Source organism: Haemaphysalis longicornis, unplaced genomic scaffold, assembly GCF_048455015.1.
Source record: "Haemaphysalis longicornis isolate Haplotype H1 unplaced genomic scaffold, Haemaphysalis longicornis Haplotype H1 scaffold_13, whole genome shotgun sequence".
Lineage (NCBI taxonomy): Eukaryota > Metazoa > Arthropoda > Arachnida > Ixodida > Ixodidae > Haemaphysalis > Haemaphysalis longicornis.
The window spans coordinates 14,715,292-14,735,323 of NW_027526233.1; the positions used below are offsets into that span (position 1 = coordinate 14,715,292).

Here is a 20,032-nt window from a genome sequence, read left to right on the forward strand (position 1 = left end):
TACAGTTAAACCTCGATGTAACGAAGTCGATAAAATTCGTAATTTATTTCGTTACATTGAAATTTCGCTACATTGAAATTCGCGGTTATAATGAAGTGTTCATCCCATGAAGCGTTTCCTGAAAATGTGGCGCGCATACACGGCCGGCACACTGTTTCTGTTTCTATCGGTGCTTAATTGTCTACGCGGGCATCAGCGTGATCCGCATGGAGCGTTTTCTTCCCGCAAAAACGCCCCCCGCAAGCCACAGGCGCGCTGACGCAGCCGCGGAGACCACCTGCGCGATGCAGGTAGCTCCAGCGACCGATTCTAACCGCTCGCTGAAACGCAACTTGAGGAGCAAACGAGAGGGGCATGCAAGAACAAAAAAAGCGGATAACGTAGGCGAAATTTTCACTGTAAAACGTCATACGCGCCGCTTACGAGAGCGCCCATCAAATATCCTCCGCGGCGGTAAGCCTTATCGTCTAGCCAGCCGGCATCCCCGAGCGCTTCGAAGCTCCCGCCATAGGGTGCGCGCCTCCCCATTGGCGAAACCATGGCGAAACTGGTCAGGCTCCTCCCACTGCCGCGCGCAGCGCGTCACTTCTCGCTGCCGGCAAGCAATCGCGGACGCCGGTGTAAAAACAAAAAGAACGCACGTGCAAGGCTCATAAAGATTCACAAATGCTTGCTGGGACGATGAAACCCAACAAGCATGAGCGAACTCGAACGGAGTGCAAAACGGCGGCATGCGGCCGCGGCGGCAACGCCAGAGGCGATTAGGCTTACCACCGCAAAGGATATTTGATGGGCGCTTTCGTAAGCGGCGCGTGTCACGTTTTACGATGAAAATTTCGCCCACGTTATCCGCTTTTTTTTCTCGCATGCCCCTCTCATTTGCCCCTCGAGTTGCGTTTCAGCGAGCGGTTAAAAGCGGTCGCTGGAGCTACCCGCATCGTGCGGGTGGTCTCCGCGGCTGCGTCAGCGCACCTGTGGTTTGTGGGGCGCGTTTTGCGTTTTTGCAGGGAGAAAACGGTGCGTGCGGTTCACGCTGATGCCGATTAAGCCGTAGACGATTAAGCTCCGAAAGAAACAGTGCGCCAGCCGTGTATGCACGCCACGCAGTTTGTAGGCAAGGGGCTTACTCAAAGACTCCGTGGCTGACTGCATCCGCGGCATTGGGCGACCCGTGTCGCCGTTCGCGTTTTATTGGGACCCATTTCGGCGCTTGCATCTCCCAAAATCTGCTTCTACAACTTAAATTTCGTGCCTAGTTCTCCATGAAACTTCGTTACATTGAAATTCTGGCAAACGGGACTTCGTTACACAGAGGGTGAAAATACATGGTGTGCATACACTTGAAGTTACAAAAAATTCCGTGGTTCGTTACATCGGGGGTTTCGTTACATTGAAGTTCGTTACATCGAGGTTTCACTGTAGTGGCGAAAAGTTGATGAAACTCGGTGGAATGATAGGCTTGTCTTAGGGGGCCAATTCTCGTACAATTTCTTTTGAAGTAGTTTTGATAAACAAGAGTTACGACCATTGTCTGTAACCACACCCCTTCCATGCCCCCCCGGCCATATAGTGACAGAAGACAGAAAGTCTCCAATGTTTGTGAACCTTAGTAAAAATCTTCTCTGGATTTTTTTTTTCCTTTTCAAAATTCCTACACTACACCGAAACCCACAGAGCTCTCAGAAGAAAGTTGGCTTTGTCACAAGATCCCGAATTCTTTGTCAACATGACTTTGTCCACCGATGCCGTATGCAGGGGTGAGACAGCTCAATCAGATTTGGGAGAAGTTTTTGGAGCAGGGAAATCTCGATTTTGGAGCAGAAGAACGACATTTATTATCTCACCTCAGGAGCCTAAAAAATCAAATTTTTGGCAACTCTGGGGGAAAAGTGCACTTTTAAATCGGTTTTGAACGCACATAACACTGAAACAGCCTTTCAATAAAGTTTCTTTTACCGGAGTATCACAAGGTAAGAACTGCACTACCTTTTCACATGCCATTTTTAAATTCTTAGGCTTTACGCATAGATAGCGTGGAGTCAAATTGAAAAACTAAGCAATCGAAAGGCACTTTTATTATGATGTGAATGCCGAAATTGTTATTTTTGTAATCCCAGACTGGGCTTTACACACAAGCGTAGATCCACGGCAAAAGTTCCGCAAAGCGAGGTGACAGTCGTCGCACCCCACCAGCCCTCCCATTTCAATCCCCAAGGAGCACGTCACTTCGATCGCAATTTGAGAGTAACGTTTATTTGTTTAGCCACCCCCCCTTTGGCACTAAATTTCACTTCAGATAGATGAACCGCTATTACTAGCGAGCAATAATAGCTTGTACCGCTATCGACACTGCTTGAGCATTTTGCAGCGATGTAGCTAGCGCTGCCACTTTTGCAGTGCCGATCGTCCCAGTCCCGCCGCTCGCAAGCTCTCTGTCAAAGGCAGCAATAACTCGGCGTTTGATAATACCGCAATAGGTCTGAAAGTTCACTTGACGCGCACACCGCGCCTCACACTCAAGGCCGACACAAGGCGAATTCGCGGGCGCCATGTTGTTTCTGATGAACTCCTGTTCTTGGAGTCCCGCAACTTCTCGCAACAGATCAAGCGAACAAATGTAAACCCAGCCACCCCCTTAACCAAAAACACGAGAGAATTCGGCAAAGAGCACTCTGCCTGAACCACGAGCAACTTCTTCACCCGGCGGCCAAACGAGATAAGCCGTGTAGCATAACAAAGAAAGAATGAAACACGCAAGTCACTTAACCCACAGGTAACACAGGCGGGTAGATAAAACAAAACACTTGATTAAACAAACCCAATGCGTGCTTCGTGGCAATATACCGTATTTACTCGCATAATGATCGCACCCCTGAAGTTTGTCGTCAAAGTTGGATTTTTTTTTTATTTCCCGCACAATGAACTCTCAACTAGCCGCAGCAATATGTCATATGTCGTGCGCACCTCTGTTTCCTTCCCTTTCAAAGTTGACGCGGCTACGTTGTTGCGGCAGACTTGCCGATATTAGCGATATCGGCAAACATGTGTTCAATATTGATGCAGAAGAAACTCACTAAATAAAATCCACCTAATGCGCTCACAAGACAAAGAAAAAAAAAACGAGCTCAGGTTGCCGCATCGGCACCCGTGTCTGTTTTGATGTCCTGCACTGTGACAGCAGCAGCCAATTATTGGTCGAAACGTCCCGTCGCAGGAAAATCGTTACGGCGTATCCAGTAATTCGTGAAAACGCTGCACTTTTCCGAGCGGCTGGTGTGTCCGTAGTTTTGATTATGCTTCTTTTATTATTTTTATTATGTTCAAGACACCATTCGTAGATATTTTGACCCACAACTCGCTCGCATTTTCTGTCCTCAGAAAGTTTTCGTGAAAAATTTACCCTGCGTGATCAACACGCTCTGCTGAGCCCGAGGTCGTGGGTTCAATTCCCGGCCGTGGCGGCCGCTTTTCTGATGGAGGCGAAAAGCAAAAACGCCCGTGTGTACGAGATTTCGGCGCACGATAAAGATCCCCAGGTGGTCAAAATTAATCCGGATACCTCCACTATGGCGCGCCTCATTGCATGCGTTGCGTCGGCGCGTTAAACCCTACAATGAAATCAGCGTAATGAACGCACCCCTAAATTTTCATCAATTTTCTTGAAAAAGAAAGGGCGATCATTACGGGAGTAAATACAACACGGCTTTGCTAAAGCAGGTCGAGCGGCCTTCCAGTGTCCCCCTGCAATGAGGCGAAGCGAAGGCTGTGCGGCCACTCACCGGGGGCCGGCCTGCGAGGGGAGGCTGGGTCCCTTGGCGGCCGAGGAAGCGTTGGCGGCGAGCTGCTGTGGCTGCTGCACGGAGGGGGAGCCGGGCGGCGGCCGCAGCAGCGGCGGGGGGTTTCCGGCGGCCGACGAGTTACCGTTGGACATCAGGACGGCCCCTCCTCCTGAGGGGGCGGAGGACAGGCCCCCTCCACAGGCCGCGGGGGAGCCCGGGCGGCTGTTGCCGCCCCCGCCTTCCTTGGCGGATGGCTCGGAGTCCATTACGGGCTGCGAAGGAAGGGACACCCAAGCAGACACGATACGTCAATGCGTGACAGAAGAGCCTCGGGAATGCTGGGAAACGGGCACGCAAGCCGTCACTGCAGTTTCTGTCCTTAGCTTTTCGCCAAACGCTCTTAAAGGGGCTCACTGCTCTTGAACCAGAAATGTTTATTTTTACAGCCTTCCTTAAAAATGAATATTTATGATGTTAATGATGTTTTTTTGCGATTTCATATCTGTATTTCCTCTGCTTGGCACTTCTTTTGCCTAAAATGCTTTTTTTTTTCACTTCTTAATGTTGCAGTTCATATTGTTCATGTGGTTGATTTTTTGAACTGTGTTGTCAAAAACTGCTTTTTCCTGCGTATAATTTAGTCCCCCCCTATGTAATGCCCACGGCCCTTTAGGGTATGTATATAAATAAATAAATTGGAGGACATACGTAGTTTTCCATTCTGGTTGTAGACATCAAATTTGTTGTTGTGTAAACGACTATAGTCAAATTTATTTGGATTTCTATGATTCGTTTTCTGACAGCTTTTGTAAGAAAACGGCTGGAGTGATGCAGCTAAATGACGTACCAGTGAACTGTGCACAAATCAAGGAGTGCAACAAGACTAACAGTATCATTCTATCTGGTCTGTAGCAGAAGTTACGACCATTTGAAGTCTGAGCTTGGAAGGTGGACCTTCCAAGCTCAAACTTTTCAGTCGTTTTACACAAAAACAAATTTTATATCTACAACCAGAATGAAAAACTGCACACGTCCGCCAATTTTTATCATCATAACTGTAAAAGTAAACATTTTTGGTTTAATTTTGACCAGTGTGGCCCCTTAATAGGGCCTCTTAGGTGCCTTGCTGTGCGAAAGACTGTCCTCATTGCTGTCCGGTACAGAGAACGCTCCTTACTGTAATAAAGACTACAGAACCCAGAAGAGTTTTCCATATACATCAGTTTGCGGAACTTTGTTTCGGAAACCCCAGCCCTTTGCAGGCATCCCCACTTCGCTGATAGCACGGCAAGAAGTGCTGAACATTGCCAGAACTTTGTTGCTAATAAGAAAACGTTATTAAAAACGAAACTTGCGTTCCAAATCACACAACAACAAGTCAAGCAATGGTCACTTGTGTTTGTACAGTTTTTTCTTTCACGACTTATGGCGGCAGCCGCAAGCACTCGAGTGCTACTTCAACTGCTTGCCCACAGTAGATGGCAGGCCCGTTTATGCAAACCAGTTTTTGATACATCTAGGGAGCTACGGGGAGTTTGGCAACTGGCGATACTGGGTAAGTATCTTCAGTAAGTAACTTCTGTAACTTCAGTAAGAAACTTCTGCGTAAGTAACTTCAGTAAGTAACTGCTGGGTAAGTAACTTCAGTAAGTTCACGTGGGGATCGGACCCGGGAGTCGAGAGAAAGAGCCCAGTGCATACCACCAGGACGGAACAAGGCTAAGCCTAGCCTAGATGACTGATGTCGACACACGGCGAATGAGTGTGACGTCACGTTCACAACACGTGAAGTCGCACTGAAGCTTTAACGTAACCGTAACCATAAACATTCATAACACCATAACCGCAACCGTAACCATATGGTCGTAATAATACCATAACCACGTAACCCTAATACATAACCGAATCTGAAGCTACAACGGTTTTTCCTTAGCGGCACGAGTGGACTTTGTGCCCCCGGGAATTTCTCACTTTGCATTGTTTTCACAAATTGCAACGCCACTCCACTCTGTGCGACAAGCTCGCCTGTCCAACGCAACCATCGCAACACCGAGATGATTACGCTCGCAAAGCTGGTACAAAACACACAGCACTTCTCCGATTCACTCGTCCTTAGAAAAACGCGACCCCAGAAACGCCTTTCCGGAGATATTGTGGCGGCCACATACGAGAACAGCATGTTTATTTTTTTATTTCAATTTTTATTTTATAATTAAAAAATAAATAAACAAATGGTATGGATGCATAGCTTAAGACCTCTCATTCATGCCGATGCCATTTATATTTCTGCTGCAAAGATAGTTCAGTGGATAAAAGTAGCCTAATCATGCCAACTAGTTTCCAGAAAACTTAACGAGCTTATATTATTGAGCTCATAATGAGCGCAGTGTTGCCACCAGATGAAGAGACTTCACTTCGCTACATCTCTGTGCGACCGTTGCAGTAACCACGTTACTAGCCCCGACCAGAGAGGCCACATTAGAAGCACGCTTGCAACTTCATAACTGCCTCGAGAAACATGGATTAAAAGGAAGACACGACTAGAGAGTGACAAAAAAACACGCAGGACAGACAGGAGAGGGCAGCGTTTCGTCCACCCCCAGTCCCATGCTTTCAGAACAAACTCTGAATCTTTACCAACCTGCCACATCCAGCACTCAACTCATGTCCTTTTTCTTTTTTTCCCCTTCTATCAGAGATGAAGGGCAGGACCCCCCTCGCAAGCAGAAAAAAAATCCGAGGGGGAGGAAATTATATGCAGGATAAATTATTCTTTCGTGCGCGGATTTATCAGTGCAAAAAAAAACGTGCTTGGAACATCAGCAGCCACTGTTAAGGGGGCACACTGGTCTTTGAAACTTTTCTTTTTCTTTCCAACCAATTTTGGCGAAACTTCATAGGCTTGTTCAGTTTTTTTTAGCTGATTTCAAATATCTAATCAGTTTTGATGTGAGGTAACTAGTTCCCAAGTTAAATAAAAATTTTCCTTGATTGTTCTTGAGAATAGGAAAAAAAACCTATTCAACAAAAGATTACCAGCAAGACATGAATAGATACCAGAAGTTGTGGATAATAAAACGTGGGAAGCAGTTTTTTTTTCCGTTTTGCAATCACATACAAGTTTACATCAATTCTAACTTCTGGGTTTTGACTACTACTGCTAACCCATTATATATAATGCTAATTAAACAACTACTGAAACACAAAACACAAAATCTGCTTCCCATATTACATGGTTTACACGTTCAGCTTCACAGCGCAAAAGAAATGACGTTCCTAGCTGCACTACATGCTGAAATGTACCTTTCGAGAATTTTGTATCTGCGATACCACTCGTGGTGAAAAAGTGGGGAATTATGGGAAAATAATTATTCCATTGTTGAAATTGGGTCTCTATGGCTTTTACAAATGCCTGGTACTGTTCCACATACAGAATTTTTTTAGGGAAAGACTGTGCAAATCTAGAGAAAAGTGATACCTAACAAATGCCTTTTTGGGCAATTTTTGGGTCCCAAAAACCCATGTGCCTGCCCCCTTAGGCCACCTCTGTCTCCTCTTCAAGCACAGTTTTTCTTTGCCTCAAAAACCCTCATTGCAATCTATCTTCCCACTGGTCCCGTCACGTGTCACATTTACATGACATTCTGTCCCAACACAGGTATACAATTTCGAAGTAAAGTCATTCATTCTGACATCCACCGCCTGGGTTTGAGCACCAGCAACTGTAAAAATTTTGACACGAGTCCCATGATTTCTTTCAACCCAAAAATGTCCCGTCAGGTCAACTTTACCAACTGCCCTCGTAGATAAGAGTGGCTTGGCGGCTCTCAGGTTGGTTTATGTGCAGACAGCAATCCATAAAGTGCTCTGATTGTAGCTATCTCAGAATGGAAAGTCACCATATTTACGGGCTGTCCCCATTGTTTAGGCCGAGAAGGATTAAATCCTTCATAGTTTGACAAAAGACACGAAGACATGCCACTTAAAGGGGTACACACGGTTTTTTGCAGCTTGAAAACTTCTCATTTGAAAGCTTCTCATTTTATTGTTTGGCAAGGACCTGCAGCGGTCGTAATTTTTATAGCGAAAACACTGACATAAGGGAGAAATATATTTCAAGATTCAAATCTTTCTTCTGCTGTTTCTCTCTCCCTGTAAAATAGATATGAAGCACATTTCTGAAAAAGAGGGGGAATGCGCCATGTTTTCATTTTTGCTTTTAAACTTGAATTCCAAGCACTTCTAATCTACCAACCACGGTAACATTGATGGAGTGATAAAGCTTGCTTCAGCTTTACCGGATTTCCCAACTCCTACAGAGTTCACCAATACCCCATTACTCAGCTGCCCACACAGAACTTTCTTCCTTTCTAAAATACGTTGGGTAATTTGAACCAAAATTTCCCCGGGCCTAGATGCAATGACCCCACATTCACGTTCTGTCCTATTCACCAGTACTGGAGATTTTTGAGCAGTTCTGGGTAGTCCAAATTAAAATAGAAGAGAAGCAGTCTCTGTAGTGTCCCTCATTGTTGCGTGCATGTCTTTTATATTTGCTACTTTTCTGCTTTTTTTCCAGCCGGTAACCACACACAGTTCACGAGAACGAACTTGTTTTTTTTTTTTTCAAATCCATGACAATGTTCCATTTACTGTATTTCTTGCTCTGACAAACATCTCAAACTTCTTTAAACCTTTAACTCCAGTCCTACCACCCCAAAGTTCCCAAGGTAAGAATGTCGGGGGGTCCATGTGCAATGCGTGTCCATCGCGCGACCTTTGAGAAATCCAGTGCCCACAAAGGCCAAGCCAAGCCAAGGCAGTGCCCAGCCTCACCTTGCTGTCCTCAGAGCCGGGGACGATGCCGTGCTCTGCCTCGAACTCCTGGAGCACGGCGTCGAGGTTGTACCGGCGCCGATAGTTGACGAAGAAGCTGCGCACGTGAGCCTCCGTCTTGTTCCCAATCACCTCTGCTATGGCCTTGAAGTCACGGCCGTACTTGCGGATGCCTGCACAAGTTTAGGAAGTTCAGAAGAAGCCAACACGGCAGCTTTGGCTTCTGTCGGCTGCGCCAAACGTACCCGCAAGAGAGCAGCACATGGCTACTTTCCCGTTCTAAAGTTATGCTCTGGTGATTGGTCACAGCCGACAAAATCAAACAAAAATTAAACAGGAATGCATTTGAAATTTACCTCCAACCGTATTTACTTGCATAATGAACCCTCACTTTCTTCTTTCTAGATTTTACTTTCTAGTCACTTTGCGTAATAAATGCAGTGGGAATATGTTTTTATCTTGGCATGGCTGCCGATGCTGTAGACGACCACAGTGACTTGATATCACGCCACAGTACGCGCATAAGCGCCACAAATACTTTCTAACAAAAGAGAAGTCTTGACAGTAGCCAGAGCCACGAGAGCAAATGCCGTGGCTACAGCGTACTACAAAAGAGAGGTGTGTCGTTCGGGGCTGGTTAAAGGGGTCCCTTCTGCGATGGAAATTTCTGCTGAGGAACTCCTGTTGGAAGCCATGCCCCCAGCAACTTCTGCTCACCAGTTTATTTGTTAAAATATTCCATATTTACTGCCCTAAATAGTCTTGTTTCTCCATTTCATGATATATAAAAGTTTTATAAAAGCGGTCAAATATGCCTTCGTTTTGCTTTCTTTCTTCCTCTCTGATGCTTTCCATTTAGTGTTGTACCCTAGTGCGCATGCTCCTAATGATGAATGTATAAATATGAGACGATGCTTTAATAAATCTTAGTTGCAAGGGAGCGCTTGTCCCGTCGTTCTCCTTTAGTGTCGCTGTCCAAGTCACGCCCTATTTTTCAATCATAATGCACCCCAACAGCTATGTTTAATGAAGGTCAAATAACTGTTTAGTTTGATTTAAAAACTTATAGGTGGCGCTGGCTGCAACAAGAGTTCTGCGGGGAACGCCTGCACTCCATACAATTCTTTAAAATCGCAAGAGCGACACCCGCTCTCCAATGGCTTTTTTTCCCCCAAAACAACACACCTTTACCTTCTAACCTACCTCCTCTACCTCCACCATTTTAAAGTTTCACGCTGGCAGAGCGCCACCAGCTGAACACAAAACTAACTTTCTTGCGCCATGGAAACGCTGCGGAGTGCGAATAAAGCACCAAATGCACTCTGCGCTCCTCCCCTGCTCTGTGCTATTCCGTGAGTCCGAGGTTTTGTTGTTCTATGGTTTTGTTGTTCAGCCGTGTTCCGACCTTTTTTTGTGCTCTAGGTATACGTACGATGGGGCAGTACACGAGCTACGCAGCCGGTTTTAAATTGAAGGCGGCAGAGCATGCTTTGATGCACATGGGAACCGCGCGGCTGGGCACTACTGACGAAAACAAGAGGTTTGAGTGGTGAACAGGGATCGCCGTGTGTTTGGTGGGCCCAAAGAAGGGATCCTGGTGTTGGTAAAAAAGTTTTGGAGAGCCTTGACGCCGCAAAAGACGATGCGCCGTGGGCCGACGACAAATGTGAAACGGTAAGCAACTTCAGTGAGGAGCACAGCTCCATGGTGAGTAGGACGATGTGACCACTAGTGTGTTGCAAATAAAACAATTTTATCCTGTAATTACCGAGGTGTTTTTACTAGAAAGGTAAGGCTATGATAGCGCTTCTCTTAGGATCTTTATTGTATGAAATTTGAACTTTTAAGAACCTGTTGCAACTTTTTCCTCCATACTGAACCTTTCCCAAAAATTCACACCAAATATTCAAAAAAAAAAAAAAAAAAGTGGATTCATTACGCGAGTAAATGCGGTGTTCTTTTTATAGCAGATGGTTGCGTAAGCAAGAGAAGTAGTGAATGAACACACAAACATGCCCGTTGCTGAACCAACAAGGAACTATCACCGGCTGAGACTGTGACACCCCACTGTCCAAGCGGCATAAGCGACACTTCAACTTCCGTGACCCTGTCTGTCAGGTCATACCCAGCATTTCACGAAACAATTGCTAACAAGCATAACAAAATACAGCACACACAGGTTCAATGAGGACTAAAAGAGTGGGTTGGTTCAACCAAGCAGGTTTTGGCATTGCCTTCTAACAGTGGCCTGGTTTCTGTCGGACTGCACTGTTTGGACGCTGCCCGAAGTCGACGTACTAAATCTCCCTTCTAGGTCCCTCCCTCTAATGTTGAACTCCAATGGCAGATTCGGAGCACTTTCAGAGTAACGTTTCTGCTCCGTTTTGAGCAAGCACGTTCCAATGGCAGATCGAGAGCACCGTTGCAGCCGAGATTGCTCCGTGGAACAAGGAAAGTTGCTCCCCCAAAATCGGTGGAGTCGGCCGGAACTCGCGGGCAGCCCTGTCTTTTGTCGTGACGTCACTGCCGTCTGCTTACACTCTGCTCTCCTTTTCGAATCTCCATGGCGCCCACTCCGGTAAAAATGCGGAACAGCCACAGTCACAACGGGAATATATGCACGCCGTGTCACCTTCATGCTCGCTACTTACAAAAGCGTGCGACAGCTGATGCTCGAAATCAAATAGCGAGGAGCCCATCTTGAATGACAACTGGATGGGCATGGCGTATAAACGCGTCTTCCGTGGTTTTTTTTAGGTGTGGAGCACCTTACAGGGGTGAGACAGCTGAACCAGATTTGGGAGCAATTTTTGGAGCAGCAAAATCTCGATTTTGGAGCAGGAGAACCTTGATTTGGAGCAGAAGAACGACATTTATTACGTCACCTTAGGAGCCTAAAAAAACCACATTTCTGGCAAATCAGGGGGGGGGGGGGGGGGGGAGGGAAGTGCACCTTTTAATTGGTTTTGAACGTACAAAACACTGAAATAGCTATAAATACAGTTTTTTCTATCAGAGTATCACAATTTGTACAAACTGCACTATATTTTTGCAAACCATTTTTAAATTTCTAGGCCCTATGCACAGATAGCGTGGAGCGCCATTGAGAATATCGAATTGAAAATCTAAGCAACTCCAAGGCATTTTTATTATCATGTGAATGCCTCAATTTTTATTTTTGCAATCCCAGACCCGGCTTTACGCACAAGTGTAGAGCCGGGTAAAAGTTGGGGAAAGCGAGGTGACAGTCGTCGCACCCCCTCCCCCCTTTCCCCCCATTTCAATCCCCAAGGTACACGTTCACTACGATCGTAATTTGAGTAACGTTGGTATGTTCAGCCACCTCCCCCTTGGCTCCAAATTTCACTTCAGATAGATGAACCATTACTACTAGCGTGCAATAATAGCCTGTCCTCAGACACTGGTTGAATATTTTGCGGCGATGTAGCCAGCGCCGCCTTCTGCATTGTCTATCATCCCATTCCCGCCGCTCGCAAGCTTGCTGTTAGAGGCAGCAATAAATCAGCGTTTTATAATACCGCAACGAGTGAAAAATTTCACTTCAAGCACGCACCGCGCCTCACACTCAAGGCCGAAACACGGCGAATTCGCCGGCACCACGTTGTTTTTGATGAATTCCCGTCTTTCGAGTCGCGCAACTTCCCGCAACAGATCAAACGACTAAATGTAAACCCAGCCACCCCCATAACCAAAACCACGGTACAAATACCAGCGAAGAGCACTCTGCCTGAGCAACTTCTTCGCCCGGCGGCCATGTTTTCCTGTCTTCACCACACCAAGATGGCGGCGCCCGCTGATCGCTGATGGCGTTCCAGAGATAGGGCACTCCGAAAATTGCCGTTTTTTCGTCAACTTGTACAAGTAGTTTGTCGCCTCAGTACGCATAAGCATTTTTTCTGCAGGACTTTGGAATGGTTTTCGATAGGGAAACTTTAAAACTCGCAGAAACTTTAAAACTCGGAGGCAGTTTTATGCGGGTGTTTTATTGAATGATCAATTAATTAAACCTTAACAAACAGGACCACCTTCGAGGTGCTGGAAAATTATGCCGTCAGCTAGTAAGCATTTTCCCCCACTGAAACTGACGGGAGCGTTAAAATCCTTGGCTCTCAGACTGTTTTGGAGCAGTTTGGCGCAATTTTTGCAATTTTCAAGCTTTTGGAGCAGCGTGGCGCAGGAAAACAAATTTGTATCAAAACTGCGCAATATGCACAGCTGTCTCACCCCTGACCTTAGGACTGCACAGTGTCCGTCCGCGCCCGTGCGAATAGCATTTACAATCGCAAAAACCACACAGGCACCGGCAGGATTCGAGCCTGTGTCTGGTAGACCAGACAGAGTTAGTGTCAGTCGTCTTACCCATTGGGCTACGACCGTGAGTTAGTACTCCAGAGTCAAACGGCTTACTCCCTCGCTTGTAGCAGTGCGGAGTACCTTAGGACCTCCCGATGTCCGTACACGTCCATTCGTGCGCACGCCACCATCAAGTGATTTAGGGAATAATCAGGGTGCAACTCACGGCTCAAATCGAACGACGGTCGGGCCACAAATCGGATGTCACTTGGGGCGCAACTTGAATGTCATTTTGAGTCCCCGCATTCCGCACCCTCGCCATCATCCACGGAGTGGAGATGCTGCCATTTTTTCAATGCACCCACTCTGTGGTAAAAGCTTATGCCGCCGAAAGATTCCCATCACTCGTTGAAATTACACTAACTTCAGAGGTTGCCGCAGAATCACGGCGCCTAAAGTTTGTGAAATGATCACGACGTAGTTAACCTTATTTTGCAATATTACGTCAAATGAGTTTAGCTTTTATTATCCAGGTCTTGATTCTAGGCAACACACTTCGTGCTTTGGTACTTTTTTAAAATTACACTGGTAATTTAGAGCAAAATTTTATGTTCAAACCATTTAAAAAGATGCAGACATTTTTTTTTTCTGTGTGGCTGCGGAAAAGCCAACGAAACCAAATTTGTCCCCGGTGCTGCTGAACGCTGTCGAGACTACCAAAGTCCCTTTATCAGGAACAAAAAAGGCGGCGAAGGGACTTTAGTCGACACCCGGCAAAAAGAAAACGCTTGCAGGGAAGCAGACGTCTTTGGAAGGGCCCGGAGGCTGCCTGGAAATTCCCGTTCCTGTCATGCTTCAGCATTTGCTCCGGCGGGAGCGGGCACGGTCCGAAGGCAGTTTCGGACCCCCTGCTCTTCGAAAGAGCAGCGTGCTCTGCAGTGGAGCTCGGCGACCACTCCCGATCTGCCATTGGAATTCAACATAGTACAGCACTGTTGACGTCACCAAAGATGCAGGACATTCTAGTTTTGCCTATAACTGTTGAATTCCTCAGTAGGCGAAGCATACTTTGCAGCCAGAAAAGTCCCGCAAGTACTACAAAGCACCAAATTAATTTAATAAAACAAGGTTGCACGTACCATTTCTTCATGCGTATAACCCGCACCCCACTTCCGTCGACGAATTAAAAGAAATATCCCGCGTACTGCTCACATATCTTACGCATGAAAGGCTGGACGAAAGCTACTACTCAAGCAACACGGAATATTTGTTTATGCGAAAGAACTTACCTACCTGACTAGGTAACTAGCACACTTTCCAAAAATATATATTTTTTCAGGTTGGTATATTGTTGAGCTGTGTGCGCAAAATTAGCAGTGTCAGTGGGATAAGAGTGTCATAGTCACTATTACGGCTGCATTACGGCCCAACACGGATTGCAGTGAGGCTGCAACAAAGGAAATACCTCGCATGTAATCCGCACCTCTACTTTCCCCCCGAAATCTTCGCATTTCTGCTACAGCTTATACGCGCGAAAATACGGTAATTTCCATGGCCCCTTAACAAAACCACTGTCCAGCTGCCAGCGAATGGTACAAGAGAAACGCGTTGGTAAACTCACCCTGAACGGCGATGAGGAGCTCGTCATTGGTCCAGCGCGCATTCACCCGGGTATTGCCCTGAAACGTTGAAACGTGCACAGCCTTACCCACAATGCCTCACCTGCATTGCCACTACGTCTAAGAAAACACCATAAGCTATTCTTTCTACAGGTATGGTCGCCACAGTGAATGCCCATTCAGGACCCTGGATGTATTTTTTTTTACAAATTCAGAAAGAAAAACAGAAGAACACATTCATCGGTAAAGTAATGGACCCGCACTACCATCTATGAAGTGGCAGAACTTTGGATGCAGATCGATAGATTGTTTTCGTGATTGAAAAGTTCAGCCATACGCTTGGAAGCGAAGCGAATGTCTTGTGGCAGCACTTGCCATCGCGCAGTAGTACATCTTCTTTAGTGACAATTTTAAATGCAGAACTGTACACTATGACGAGAGTGAGGCTTTAATTAGTGCAAAGTACAAACTGCGAAAGTTCCAGCAACTCCAATTTTCATGTCTCCAAAAAAAGAAAAAAAAAACAAGAACATGTCAGACGGCTCTCGAGATGTGCTTCCAACCTTGCAAAGCAAATGGCAACAAAAACAAAAACTGCCCCAAATATTAAAAAAAAAAAAAAAAAAATCTTGAACCAGCTTGTGATTCTGTTCTGATACAATTCCGATACAATTTGATACAATTCTGTTCTGCTCCACAGCCCAAACTACTGGCCATTGTGAAACACTACTTCTAGTGCCCTGGAACCAACATTCAAAAGTACAATTTCCTCACTTCTGTCCGATTCCTCCCGCAAAAGTTGCACATTCCATCGCAAATAGTGCTCACCTAGCCTTGAACCATACATCCCGAATTAACACTCAGTGGAGGGTTAAAATAAACCAAGCTGTACACATTCACACACACACACATACAAGCACAAAAAAAGTACAGCACTCAAAAAGTACGGCTAATACGGACACTGGAGCGGAGTGCTTGTCTGAGTGTTTTTCCGAGTCGAGTCGAGCGTTTTACCCAGCTAGGACAGCGAGGGGTGAAAAACGCACACACTGGAGGGTTCCCACTTTGTCACACGTCTTTCTCTCCACTTGCTGTCCTAGCTGTACAAACACGCTCGTCTCGACTTGATATGCACTCCCCTCTGTTTTCCATCCGACGAGTCCTTTGGCTCCCTTCACCTCAAGCTACACAGACACGCGCGTAAAGAATAAGACGCGGGCAGGGCATGTAAGTCGAAGGCAAGGCAACCGTTGGTCATTAACGGATCCCTGGAGAAAGCAGGCGTGGCAGGGGGCGGCAGAAAGTTGGATGGGCAGGTGAGATCAAGAAGCTTGCGGGGATAAATTGGTCGCAGTTAGCACAGGACCGGGGTAGTTGGAGATTGATGGGAGAGGCCTTTGCCCTGCAGTGGTCGTAGATAGGCTGGTGATGACGATGATGATGATTGTTGAATCTCCCTGGCGGGAACCGGCACACCTCCCGGGCAGCAGGGGAAGAGGAAGAGGAGGTGGCACGCGGGGAGACGCGCGAGGCGAGCGAGGGAGCAGAAGAAGAGAATAAAGCAGTGTTCGTTGAGATTCCATGCACTAAGACGCGGATGTCGTTCTCTCTTCACGTAACATAATTTCTGGTGCCGAGAACCCGGGAGAAGACCGACATCCGTCTGCGCTGACCATGGAGAAGTTGCGCCGTCGTCGGGGTGTTTTTCGTGGTGCCGCTACACGTCTTTTGGCTTCGGCCAACGAGCTCCTACAAGATACCGATTCGGATGCCTCAGACTTACAAGCAGCCATCGAAGACCTCGAGGAAAAGGATGCCGTCTTGAGCGAGCTGGACGCGAAGATGGATGAACTTCTTGATGATCAAGAGTACGAAGACGAGACAGCAAGTGCGCTAGAGTACCACGACAAAATTCGCCACGTGATCACCAAGCTTCGGTTCATGCTGAAGACCAAGAGTGTCACCCATACAGACGTCGGCCAGCCAGGAGTGTTCCCACCGAGCGACCAATCACGTGGCACTTCTGCTGGCATTAACGGCGAACTCGACCAGGAAGCCGCGGCTCACGTCAGCTTCCGCTCTTCTACTCAGAGGGTTGCCTTGCCGAAGCTTCAGATTCCCATCTTCTCAGGCGTGCTTCGTGAGTGGCAAGGTTTTTGGGAGCACTTCCAGGCGACTATTCACACCCATCCGGAACTACCTAATATAGAAAAATTTAAGTATTTGAAGACGTACCTGAGCGGGGACGCCAAGAGGGCAGTTGAGTGGATACGCCTGACCGAAAGCAATTACGAGGTCGCGATCAAGGTGCTGACAGATCGTTTTGGCCGAACGGACGTTCTCGTGGATGACCACATTGATAGCCTCCTCGCCATTGCCCCCATCGAAAGCTCGGCACAGGTCTCGCGGCTTCGTGACCTATATGAACAGATCCTGTTTAGGACAAGTTGCTTAGAGAGCCTGGGAGTTCCTGCATCAGAGTACGCAGTAATCCTCCATCGCGTCCTCATGCGCGCACTACCTGAGGATCTGGCAGTGCTATACAGGCAACGCATGAAGGAGGCTGCAGCCGATGACTCCACCACCCCAAGGCCACGAGGCGAAGAGGTCAAACGAGTACTGCGGTTCCTGCAGATTCAGGTGGAGAGCAGGGAGGAAAGCAAGGTGACGCAGAAAAGAGCCACTTCGAACGCGACATCGGTGGAGCGGCAAGCGCGCGATAACGTCTTTCCTGAGCTTCCGTCCGCCCTGGCTTTGGCTACCGGCTCATCGTTGTCAGAGCCGCGAGCATGCCCACTCTGCGAAGCGCCAGATCACGGAACCGAGGATTGCCAAGCTAAGCTGCCGGGAGAAGAGAAGCGACGAAGACTTGGAAGGAAGCGTTGTTGCTTCAGATGCGGCAAGCCAGGTCACTTCGCACGCAGCTGCCGCCTTCCCACGTGGCTTTGGTGTCGCCATTGTGCACGACGCCACTTGTCGGTTCTCTGCGACGTGTGGACGCGGCCCAACTCAGGGGACCCCGTACCACCAGCACCTTTTGGGAGCATGAATCGGCAAATGGCGACTCTACAAGAAGAGCCGGTCACGACTGCTTCTGCTAGTGGCAATTTCACGTCGTCTGTCTTGCTACAAACCGCGACGGTATGGGCATGTAGCAATGCTGGCCGTGTCCTGGTCCGCCTTCTTTTTGACACCGGCAGCCAGCGAACGTTTGTGCGCAGCGACTTGGCGAACAAGCTAGAGCTTCCATCCACCGGCGTTGAAGACCTTACGGTATTCACGTTCGGCGACTGTCAGCGTTCGCGTCGGTACAGCTGCCGGAAAGTGAGCGTCACGCTGACTGGTCGTCTCGAGTCGAAAGAAGTGACCCTCGACACTCTGGAGGTTCCGGAGGTATGCACTGTAAGAAGTTCGCCCATGGAACCTGCTCTAGTTTCCATACTCCGTAACCGAAACTTGGTCATCGCGGACGAGCCTCAAGATGGGAAGGATCAGAGTCCTACTATTAGCGTCTTAGTGGGCTCTGACAATTACTGGAAGCTGGTCACAGGACGTATCAAACGTTTAGGGGACAACATGTGTGCTGTGGAGACAGTTTTTGGTTGGGTCGTCCAGGGAACATACTCTGCGCATCGACTGCCTGGGCGAGGGGCCCCTCAAGGCCGTGCTGACCGTCCTGGGCGGCTGGCCCGTGGTCGAGGGGGCCTCGTGGGACGCTTCCCGCTTCCACTGGCTCGACGCCCTCATCCAGTACCGCAACTTCGGCTACAGCCACGACATCCTGCTCAACCTGTCCGTCATCCCGGACTTCCACAACAACACGCGCTACATCATCGACCTGGACCAGACGTCGCTGGAGCTGCCCGACCACACGTACCTGATCCGTGGACTCAACAACACGGCCGTCGAGGCCGACCTGCGCCTCATGGTCGAGGCCACCCACTTGATCGGGGCGCCGGACAAGGAGACTGCTCGCACAGAGATCATGGACGCCCTGCATTTCGAAATCATGCTCGCCAACTATTCGACACCGCGCGAGGAGCGCCGCAACATCAGCAAGCTGTACAACAACATGCCCCTCAGCGAACTCAAGAAACTGGAGCCGAAGATCGACTGGGATCGCTACTTCAACTCGCTGCTGACGGGCGAGGTGGCGTCGAACGAGCCGGTCAACGTGGTATTGCCGGAGTTCGTTCAGCGCTTCGAGTACCTCCTGGAGACCACGAACGAGATGAATCGGTCAGCGAGCTATGGAGGCGATTGAGAAAAGAGTTCTTGCTGCTTCTTCGCTCTGCTCATGATGCTCTACCAGCTGTTCCCTCCCGGCTCCGAGTTGGCGACGTTGTCATCGTGCAGGACGACAATGTGCCCGCTCTTATGTGGAAAATCGGGCGCATCATCGAGGCATTGCCGGGAAGAGACGGAACAAGCAGGTATTTCCGACTGCGGCTTCCAGGCGGACAGGAGATCCGGCGTGCGGTCCAGCGGCTTTACCTGTTGGAAGCCGATGCGCCCAGCGCGGGGGCGGGAATATGTTGAATCTCCCTGGCGGGAACCGGCACACCTCCTGGGCAGCAGGGGAAGAGGAAGAGGAGGTGGCACGCGGGGAGACGCGCGAGGCGAGCGAGGGAGCAGAAGAAGAGAATAAAGCAGTGTTCGTTGAGATTCCATGCACTAAGACGCGGATGTCGTTCTCTCTTCACGTAACAATGATCATGATTAAGAAGAAGAACCAAAAGCCCCACTCACCTCGGGCGGGCGCAAGTTCTCAATGCCCATGGCCGTCTTGTGCCGCAGCTGGCTTATCATTTGCTTGTTGTTCTGCACCTGTGGCACACAACACACACACGTTCGCAAACTGGCAACACGCTAACAGAAAGCATTGCACCAAACGCTTTCGCCAATTCAAAAGTACGGTATTGTTTACTTAAGGGGGGACGTGGCTTTCAAAATCAACTTTTTTATTTCTTTGTGGATTTTGATGAAAATTGGCACAGCAACTGGAAATGCTTCCGTGATAACACCATAAAAATTTCAAACTAATATTTTGAAAACTTTTTTATGTATTAAATTTTCTTTCTGTTCCGCTTGTACCGAGCTTGAGCGGCTTATAAAACACGATAGAAAACTTGTTCGAAGTGCTTTGCATTCCCAAATGAATGGACGAGGTCGTGACAGTTTTAGAATTTTTTTTTCACAACACAATGTTTTTTAGTTTTCATTTTTTTAGAGGTTAATGTGCAATAGGCATGTTGACTGTGAACGATTATTCGAATAAAAAAATCACAAAAAACAAATCTGGAAAACCAAGAGTGTCACGACCTGAACTGTTTATCAAGGAATGTAATGCAAGAAACGAAATCAAAATAGACCCAGCGGTCACAAAAAAATCCCTGGTACAAGCGACGGAGGTGGCAAAAAAAACTGTTTTGAGAAAACGGCTTCCGAAGTTGCAACATAGGTTTCACTTATCAAAAGTCGTCA

General features: G+C 47.8%; 1 protein-coding gene across 4 annotated transcripts in view; it reads right to left on the reverse strand.

Annotated features, from left to right (window-relative positions):
• LOC144164252 (REST corepressor 3-like) overlaps positions 1-20,032 on the reverse strand; it is a 73,038-nt gene that overhangs the window by 17,002 nt on the left and 36,004 nt on the right. For all 4 annotated transcript variants that reach the window (XM_077694768.1, XM_077694769.1, XM_077694765.1 and 1 more), the window contains exons 10-13: positions 19,298-19,375; positions 14,551-14,608; positions 8,616-8,788; positions 3,780-4,051 (exon numbers count right to left, since the gene is read on the reverse strand). In XM_077694768.1, the coding sequence (XP_077550894.1) occupies positions 3,780-4,051; positions 8,616-8,788; positions 14,551-14,608; positions 19,298-19,375 (581 nt within the window). The remainder of the gene's footprint in view (positions 1-3,779; positions 4,052-8,615; positions 8,789-14,550; positions 14,609-19,297; positions 19,376-20,032) is intronic.